The sequence below is a fragment of the Cicer arietinum genome, chromosome 3 (assembly GCF_000331145.2).
Source record: "Cicer arietinum cultivar CDC Frontier isolate Library 1 chromosome 3, Cicar.CDCFrontier_v2.0, whole genome shotgun sequence".
In the NCBI taxonomy this organism is placed as follows: Eukaryota; Viridiplantae; Streptophyta; class Magnoliopsida; order Fabales; family Fabaceae; genus Cicer; species Cicer arietinum.
In genome coordinates, this window is record NC_021162.2 from 2,780,945 (window position 1) to 2,791,400 (window position 10,456).

General features: G+C 27.1%; 1 protein-coding gene and 1 pseudogene across 1 annotated transcript; both read left to right on the top strand.

Annotated features, from left to right (window-relative positions):
• Positions 1–1,053: 1,053 nt before the first annotated feature.
• Positions 1,054–2,213, top strand: LOC101509253 (uncharacterized; annotated as a pseudogene).
• A 2,648-nt stretch (positions 2,214–4,861) lies between these two features.
• Positions 4,862–6,773, top strand: LOC101504015 (gibberellin-regulated protein 4). The gene is made up of 4 exons (XM_004491740.4): positions 4,862–5,030; positions 5,132–5,176; positions 5,295–5,328; positions 6,187–6,773. The coding sequence occupies exons 1-4, from the start codon at positions 4,962–4,964 to the stop codon at positions 6,366–6,368; spliced, it is 330 nt and encodes a 109-aa protein (XP_004491797.1). The 5' UTR covers positions 4,862–4,961; the 3' UTR covers positions 6,369–6,773.
• Positions 6,774–10,456: the final 3,683 nt, after the last annotated feature.

A 10,456-nucleotide genomic window follows, 5' to 3' on the forward strand; every position in this document is an offset into this window, starting at 1 on the left:
AAGGGAATGAACAAGTCTTGCAAGATATAAATGACAACGACTTGATTAGACCAGAAGTTGATGATAATCATGATATCATTGAAGTTACAATATCCATGAAGAACATTCCCCAAAATGATGAGGGCAGTGATGATATAGAGGATGAGAGTGAGGGGGACTTCTTCTAATATATAGAGAAAATTATTTATCAATCAATTTATTTAACTTCTAATTTATTGAAGTTATAAAGATGTGTAGTTATTTTTGCACCCTACCATTTTATGTGATTCATTTGAGGTGGATTATTACTGTCATCGGTTATTTTTTTTTACAACAATTAAAAACTAATTTGGCTTTGACATATGTAGAAAGTACCATGGGAAAGCGCATAAGAAAGTTGAATATTATTTAAAATCGTGGCCAATCACAAGAGGAAGGGTACTCAATTGATGGCTGTAATAAACTCAACCAAAATAACCATTCTATGAAAATAACCATTCTATGTTTGAAGAGGGAAGTCATGTTGAAGCTAAAGGTAAATTGTTTTCGTTTCTATTAGTGCGCTTGCAATTTCACTAGACTTAGTGTGGTTGTATTGATCTAAGACAATTGATATTGGGTGTTTTATGGTTTGCTAATATGAACATATGATTTAGGTGAAAAGAGAACAAGAGTTTATACACACATGCTAGATGTGTGGGACATGCCAGATAGATAGTTTATATTGGTGGATGTAGATTCTTTTGGTCATCCTATTGGTTGGGAAGCAAAAACTCTATTAAATGCAATATGAAATTTGGTAAGGAGATCTCAATGTGCTCCAATCAATTATATTAGTTGGAGTAAAATGTCTGAGTCCTATATTACTCATAAGATTGAAGTTATTCAGGTGTTGTATAAATTTTTAAAAGTTATATTTCATTTCAAGCTTTGTAAATATTTTTTTTTGCAATAATGTGTCTAACGAAATTTGTGTTTTGTTAATTATTCATATGATAGACAAAGTTTAGATTTATTCCTGAATTCACCGAGCAAACTGAGAATATACTAAAGGATAACATGAGGGTTAAGTGAATGGAATTCAAGTATCATTTGAAATTAAAAGGATATGACAATAGTAAGACAGAAGCATAAATGGTTGCTTACATCCCAGACACAAGGATTGATCTTTCTTAGTATGGTGCTTTACTACATCACTAGTGTTCCAAGAATGGACAAGTATATGTATAATGTCATTAATATTTTATTCGTATAACAATATTTATCATGTGCTTGTTTTGATTGTTGACTTTACTGATTCATTGGATATAGAAAATAAGTAATATGAACGAAAAGCCTCACACAAAATATGAAGACATACATTGCATGAGAACCAATAATATTCCACAACTGATTCATGAGATGGTTTGTCTCTTTCAGTGTTTTTTAATTAATTTCTCAATACAATTATGATGGTTGACATTCTTGCTACTAATGTTAGACAACAAAAGCTAGAGGAAATCAACCACGACGAGCACAAATTTACATAAATACTCGAACTCGAAAAGATGGAAGTATTGTTACTGAAAAGGCAGTTGATGTAATTGTAATAATTTTAAACTTTGAAGATAGATTGTGTGCCTAATTTTATATTCTAGCTCATGTTATTAGATTTCATGAATTGGTCTTATTGTGCCTAACTTTCAGAACTTGAATGTGTTATGTAACTTTCTTTTGATGTATAATAACGAAAGTCTTATTGTGACAAACATGCATGATGGATATTTTCAGAATATTCTCTCTCTCCTTCTTAGGTTAGCTTATGTTGTTTCCAGGTTAATGCAAATTTTAAGACAGTGATCTTTTTTTATTCCTATGTTGTCCATTAAAGAATGCAAAGTTTCATGTTGTTAAATGTTGTAATTGACTATGACACTTTGTGTTAAATGTAGGAAGAACTAAAGAAGCATATGGTAAAGGAGGCAGAAAGCTCAAATAATCCTCAAACCACTCAAGATTCTATAAATTGGAAGAATGATATTTACTCAAAAGTTAAAGGGCCTGAAAAAAGAGGACATGTGTGTTGTCTTGGCAAGATTCATCAACACACAAGTTCTAGCTCTAACTCTCATGTTAACCATAGAGTTAAAACATTGGAGAATTTTCTTAGAAATCTTGTTTCCATTCTCCAAGTACGGTTTTCTGAAGATCCACAAATTAATGAGGTTTTACAAGTTGTAGTTGAACAGGTATAATTTATATCAAATAATAATTGACAATTGATGACTATTAAATTACGTCACAAACATTTTGATTTTTGGTGGTTTTATTGAACAGGTGAATGGAGATAACATTGGATAGGGTTTTGGGTTCCACATTTTATTTTTTGAAACTCACTCGTGATCAGGTTATCTCTCTTTACTTGATTTTGTTTTATCATCAATATTGTTATGATCTCTCTAAAATTTGATGTTGAAATGGCAACGAATTCTTCTAATGGAGATCATCAAACAATACCTAAGCAACCTCCTTTGCCCTATCCCCTGCATTTGCCCAAATTCTTTCAGGTCAAAACAAAATTCAGTTTCAGCACTGCCATGAAAATTGTTGAATGCCTATATTATTCTTAATGGGAAATAAAATGCAATCACAGTAAACTTTGATAGTAGTAACTATTTAGTATCAAAGGTTTGAGTCCTCCATGTCTCTCAACTATCAATAGTACATACTCTTCATGTCTTTCTTAACTAACTATTATGAATATGTGATGATACTACTATTCTTTACCTTATCAATCTGCCACATATTCAAATACCCTTGTGAGTCCAATAAGTGTTGTGTCACTAACACCCTTTGATGAAATATCATGAACTTAATTGCAATTGCACAAGGTAAGATATTCATATCAATGTCATCATGTTTGCAAAAAGTAACATCACACAAATTAATTACTAATTTTGTCATGCTTACCACAATACTAATAATTAAGGACGTGATACAGATTCAGTAATCTTGGATGATAGGTGTGGTACAACTTTGATTACATACATTTCTGAATGATATCATGTTCAATATTACATTGCCTTAACCATGAAATGTCCTAAGTATTAATATTATGCAACAAAATTTCATTCTTTGTGGGTCTGTCATTTTTTTATATATATTTGTTGAATGTGATGATCATAATAAATATTTATGATTATGTTCTTTCGACACTTGCAAATTAGTGCAGTTTGCTTTTACACAGAACTGAGAACACAACCAGTATACATTACAAACTTCAAAAGATTGAACCATCAGAGCTTATTACCTTATGATTGTTTGGTTTTTATAATTTTTGTTAATCATATATATATATATATATATATATATATATATATATATATATATATCTTTTATTGTGTGACAGGGCTTTAGGAGTTGGTTTATCAAATCTGAAATATTTCTCAAAAGCAAGTATTGCAGGACAAAGAAAATGGAAATGATAGAGTTCCAAAGATAGATTTTGAAAACATGGAATGAGAGATTTTAGAGAAAGTGTTAGGATAAGTTGAAATTAAGAATGTTGAATTTGTGTATCCATTAAGACCAGAAAGTGTGATCCTAAATGATTTTTTTCTAAAAGTTTTTTCAAGTAAAATATTGGCATTAGTTAGAGGAAGTGGGAAAATCAACTATTATATCACTTTTGCAAAGATTTTATGATCTAATTAGTGGAGAAATATTTGTTGATGAAATTTCTATTCATAAGCTTCTAATGCTCATAATTTCATTTCAATATTTCCACAAGGATATAATACTCATGTTAGTGCTATAATTAAGATGCTACGAATGCAAGTAACATGCATTTAATAGAATTAGTAAAATTAAATTATATTTTATTATATGTTTCAATGACATTAGTTAATAAAAATAAATTAGAAATTTAAATTACTGGTATTAATAATTTTGAATTACAATTAGTAAGGAGATAAAATAAATTTAATTTAATAAATAATAATAAGTTTTAGTGACAGATAATACCGTAGGAATAAATCAATTATTTATTTATATTTATCTATTTTTTAGTGACAGTCATTATTGTAGGATGAAATAAAAAACATGTAGCGACAACCCTCAAAATATATAGTGACAGTCTTCAAAGCATAGCAATACGCCCTCTTAAAGTTGACAAACAATTTGAGTGTCACTCAAAGTATTATTGACATTTACCTACAGTTTTTTGACTTTTAGTAACAAACTTTGTATGTCACTAGAAGCCAATTTTCTTGTAATGCTTCATGCTCTTTAACACATATTTTTTAATATACATATTTTTTATTAGTTGAAATTTACATGGGTTTTATCAAATTTAAATGAGATTTTCATAATTTAATAAAATTTATTTAAATTTTAACTAATAAAAAAGAGTGTCTTAATATATCTTGTATTAAATAATGTATTACTAATATTACTTATCGTGAAAAATAACTGTAATAATTAAAATAAGTAATAATTTCATTTTTTTTATGTGAAATAGTAAAAAAATTAAATAAACGTAATTATGATATTTAACACTTTTGTTTATTTGGAGATAAGTAACAGCTAAATTCATACAACTTATCCCAAAAGCATTTGCATATAAATGTACCTACAACTACATCGAATTTTTATTTACGAAACAAAGAGTGTGTTTTAGTAGGACCAATGAGGTAGTTATTATGTTCAAGTTGCATAGCATATCTCAAAACAAATTAAATTCGTATTATAAACCGTACGATCAGATCTCATGTGGCTCACATCACCGATTGATAATGAACCGACACACGTGTCAGATAAATGTTGTTCAAACAAAGGACATATATTTACTAATGGTTGTAATCAATAAATGTTGCACCTAAACCCCACTCATATTCTATATTCTATAAATATCCCACATTTCATTTCTACCTCAAATATCTCTTCTCTTGTGATTTGGTTCTCTTTTTTCTACTTAGAGTTTTGCCAAATCCGGAGTTGCTACAATGGCCATGACTAAGTTCTTTGCTTCTTTGATCTTGGCACTCATTGCCATTTCCATGCTTCAAACATTGGTTAGTTTTTTTAATTCAAAGTTAATTAATTATCAAACACACATTGGTGTTATAATATTTATTAAAGTTCTTACATTTTAATGTATGGCTTGATTTTTCAGGTCATGGCTGGTAATGATCAAGGAGGCCACCTCTATGATAACAAGGTATGTCTTGATTTTTTTGGGGTAGGGGTAAAATGGTCAAAATGGAGTATTGGAATTTTGTTTTGTAGAGGGTGTTGAATTAGTGTTTAATCATGGTGTTTAATTGTGTTTTCTTCAGCGCAAATATGGACCAGGCAGCCTCAATATCAACGGTAAGTAAAGTTTTTTTTTTTTTTTTACATCTATTATATGTTTGGTCAACTTTTTTCTTTCTTTTTTTTACATTGTCTATAATACGAAGCAGCATAGAGATTATAGATAGATTTCTCCAAATTGGAACATGAAAATAGTGTCAACATCTGAGTGGAAGAAAAAAGACACAATTAACCCCCAAAAAGAAAAGTAGAATATGTCGGTTATGTTGATATTGTGTAAAAAAAGTTATTTAAATAAGTAAATTTTTAAGCGTGAAATATTTGTGCATATTAAAAAGTAAAAAGATAAACTAATACTTTTAAATTTTTTTTTATAGTTGTATCTTCTAAAATCTTAAAGATAATTAATAACACTCCTAAAATATAAATTAATAATTATCTTAATTTATAAGACTGAAATAATAATTTAATCAATATTAATTTAATTAAAAAAAAAAAGCGAACTCAAAATTGAACTCATCAAATTAATATTAATGAGATGTTTCAACTGTAAAAATAAATTTTTTTTGTGGTAAATTTATACTCCTAAAATTATTACTTAAGCTTAAGTGACTTTAAATTATCTATCCACAATATTCCACTATAGTTTATAATTTTAGTGCATATGGGTACCTCTTTCTTTTTCCCTTTTGGGGTCAAGAGATTTTTTCTTCTTCTTTCTCACTTCTCAGTCAAATTTTACTTTGACCGTAGTCAAAATTATTTCCTTAAAAGCTGTTTCTGTTTGAGTGTTTTGATTGTAATGATGTGTGAAAAGAAATAACCATTGGTCAAATTGATGATAATGCTGTTTTCTTTACTTTTAATAATTTAATAACAATATTTTTTGTCTCTTGGTGAATGTGAAATGACCAGAATGCCCATCACAGTGCTCGAGGAGATGTGGGAAAACCCAATACCACAAGCCTTGCATGTTTTTCTGTCAGAAGTGTTGCAGGAAATGCTTGTGTGTACCACCAGGCTATTATGGTAACAAAGCTGTGTGCCCTTGCTACAACAATTGGAAGACCCAACAAGGAGGACCCAAGTGCCCTTAAAAACCTTTACCTTCATCAATTATCTATATCTATATTGAATTAATAATTAATAATTTTCCTCCTTGGGTTTTTTATATTTTACTATTTATTATATACTAATTAAAAAATTTATGGTGAGTTTGACAAATTTATAGAGAACTATATTATTTTTTACAAAAATTGTATTTTGTATTAAAATTATAGTATCATTGTAATTTCGTCAAATTCACTGTGATTATAAAGTTCCACAAATGTTAGTCTTTATAATCTATAAAAATGTTTTGATGTATTTTAATGCCCTTTTGAGTTTATGGGTATCATTGCTATATAATATTAACACTCCTTTTAGGCTTGTATGCCTTTATTGAGAGGAGCCTATTAATGTGATTGTTACCATTATATGAAATTTCTTGTGGTAGTGTGTAATCTTGGTTTGGCAGATAATTAATTTACATGTTTCTAATCAGGAATGAATTGGGATAATTGGAATTAATTTATTGAATTAGTATTGAACTATTTAAAGAGAAAATGTCAAAGTTACACATGCCTATCACTTTCATAATGAAATATGCATAATGCATTACATAAAATATAGAAATGGGACTACTAAATTAAAATTGATAGTTACAAACATCTATGACATTTATCATTAAAACAATTTTAATTTATTTGATTTAGTAATAAAAATATGAAGTTTAATTGAAAATGAAATTTTTAGTTTAAAGCAAATAAAAAACAATCAACTTGTCCGTAATTGAGATAAAGAAAAGTAAAACTAATTAGTAAGTATAGCTTAAATAATAAAAGTTGCGGAGATATTTGCTGCGTAGCACATATTTAAATCAGTAATATCTCTTTCCAATTACCACTATGATTGTTGCATAATGAGTAAGTGTCATAAAATCTCATAATATACTATTTTTTATTAGAAAAATAATAAATATCACTATAATTAATTTATATATTTATCAGATTTTAAATTTAAATTCAATATAACCGTCAATAAGATAATTGTTAATAGAATTAAAATTTAAAAATTCTCTTTGATTAGTGTTATTAAAAAAAAAATCTATTTTCACAATTATTAAAAAAGTTGATTAAATAAAATTAATTTTTTATATTTCATCTAAAATATAATTCAATTTTATAACATGTCTATTTGAATGTCAAACACTTAATTATTGATATTAAATATTTTTATTAAAGTAAAATACATTAAAAAATATTATTATTAAATAAGTTAAAAATAGTTAATTTTTATTTATACGGTCGCTAAAATTTGATATCATTTTTTTTAAAAAAAAAAGTTAGAGGAAGTATCAAATACAATTTTTACTTGAAATAAAATTAATAAACTTTATAAAAAAAACTTTATACAAAAAAAGCATTGACGAAAAGATCACCATGATTACTTGCTAGGCACAACGTTTAATAAAAACTTAGACGTAAATGGGCCCATATTTAATATGGCAAGGAAATGACTCACACGTTCTCACACTTTTCTTTCTCACTATACATTGGCCCATTTTACTCATTACACTTACTTTTATTTTATTTTATTTTATTTTTTCTATTTATAAAAGCAAAGTCGACCAAAAATAAAAAGATGTCTAGATCCAAAACAAAAGTGAAGAGGTATCCAAAAAGTAAGTAGTGACGAAAGCCATGTTATGGGTTGAAGATCAATCTTAATCCACATTTGTTGTTCAAGATCTCATCATGGTGATGTTTATAGTAGTAGTATTTATTCAAAGATTGATCAAAGTTGTTTTGTCATATGAAAACAAAATGACACAAAAGAATGGTAGAAATTTGCTTTGCTATCTATCTAGGTATACATAATATTATGAAAAAATTGCATGTCTTTGTTTGAATATAATTTATCTTCTTTTCTTAAAACATATTTCCTTTATTTCTTTTTAATTCCCATTTTTTTGACATTTCAACATGTTAAGACAACTAAAAAATTTACTACTTTTAATGTTATTATTTATTTATTTTCTACAATATCCTTAATAATTTATTATCTCATCTTATATATTTATCTCTCTATAATAAATATATAAGGGTATTATTGACAAATCAATAATTAATATTGCATTAAAATTTGAAAATGTCAGTTAAATATGAATACAAAAATTTCTTGCAAATGTGAAAATTAAAAAGAAATAGAGGAACTATGAGTGCCAATTATTATAATTTTGTTGTATAAATAGTGAATTAATGCCACCAATTTTAGAAATACGTGCATTTATATAATTTATTTACCTTGAAATTTTATTATTGATATAAAATATTAGGTAAAAAGATGATGCATCGATACAAGATAAAGAAAATCTTAGAGTTCAATAAACATTTATATAGAAATTTACATTTACTTATTTTCAATGACAATCAAACCCACAATCTGCATATACAATGTAATCAATAGAATAAACTATTGGAGTTTTATACTTCAAAACTTTAGTAATAGATACCTTCATTTCGAGAGAATGTTGTTGAGAGACGAGCTATCCTCATTTTATCTAAGTTTTTCACTGTTATCTTAATTGTCTAATAGAACACTAATTAAATAGATAAACAACCAAGGGTAGAAATCTTTTGTAGGACATAATAGAATAACCCTACCCCATCATGATTCATTAATAAACAAAAACACAATACATTCATCAATTAATTTAATGTTTAATAATAACTAACCATAAAATATATTAATAATTAATAATAATTAATTATTGCTGATTCATAATTGATTAATTAAATAATAAATCAAATAATTAATGCTCTACTTCCTTCATAAATATGTTACTCAAACTTTTATTCTCTACCACCAATTGGAAGAGAGTTTAAGTCAATATTGGAAGAGGATTCATAATTGACGAAATTAAAAATTGTCAATAAATAAATATTTATTCGAATAGATGAAAAGTTGAAATGAAAGTTCATGAAAAGAGTCAAATTTCATATTACATAAAATATCAACAATGATGAAGTCAGCCAAACATAGAAGAGTTCAATATTCGACAAAGTTATGACAAACCAAAGACCAACAAAAGCAAAAGTTAAGAATGTGTCGGCCTACAAAGCATGTTCAATTAAAGAAGAACATAACTGTCGTGAATTGACCTATTATCGCGAAGCTGACGAATACTAGTTGACTTCAATAAAAATATTAAAGAGTTTGTCTGATTCAAGTGTATCAATCTAAGAAAAGGTAACTGCCATGATCGTGGTCTGTCACATAATGATAGTTACATAATTTATTTTATATATAAATAGAAGTTCTTACTAGAGGACAAATAGTCAGATACTTAAAACTTCAAAAGTCTACTCCTAAACCCAAAAAATGAACTCAAACTTTCTTAAACTTTAAGTAGGTCTTTCATGTCTCTACATTTATTTTAAAATTTTGTATTTTCACTATATCTGACATTTTCAATTTAAGTATTTATTATAGTTCATTTAAATTCAACTTGCAATAGTACTTTAAAAGTTCTTACATTCTACATTTAACTCGAAGTCATTTACGTTTCAAACACTTCAAAATTCAAAACTTTTCAATCATTTAACATTCAAATGCCTCTCTATATTGAGTTATTAATTTCAAATCAAATTCCCTCAAATCATTTGAAACCAATTTTAACCTTAAATCCCAATTTTGTTTTTTACGATATTCGCAAAATTACTATTTGCAACATAAGTCTATATATTAACTTATTCAAACTCTTGCAACCGCATCTATTAAACATTTATTTGTATTTTAGATTTGATTGACTTTTCTTTGACCAAAAGTCACGACAGTACAACATGGCAACTCAATTAATATGTACAACGTGGAGTTTATCGAGGTGTATAACTCTCAAATGTTAGAGCTGCAAAGAAGAATGACTAACTAGAGTAAGGTTTTACTTACTTTTTTTAAAAAAGGATCATGACAATAATTGGTACAATTACATCAAACACCACAAGGCTTGTGAATAGGTTGGAGAAAAGATTGAAAAATTCAGTTGGTGTAGTAATTCTAAAACAAATTATATTTTGTACATCTTTTTTCCCATAATTTGATTCAAAACTAGCCCCTCTCTCTCTTTTTATATACACACATCGAA

Coding starts and splice junctions, on each gene's coding strand:
- LOC101504015 (XM_004491740.4), top strand. CDS start 4,962: ATGGCCATGACTAAGTTCTTTGCTTCTTTGATCTTGGCACTCATTGCC. Junction 5,031..5,131: donor TTTCCATGCTTCAAACATTG/GTTAGTTTTTTT, acceptor TTGATTTTTCAG/GTCATGGCTGGTAATGATCA. Junction 5,329..6,186: donor AGGCAGCCTCAATATCAACG/GTAAGTAAAGTT, acceptor TGAAATGACCAG/AATGCCCATCACAGTGCTCG.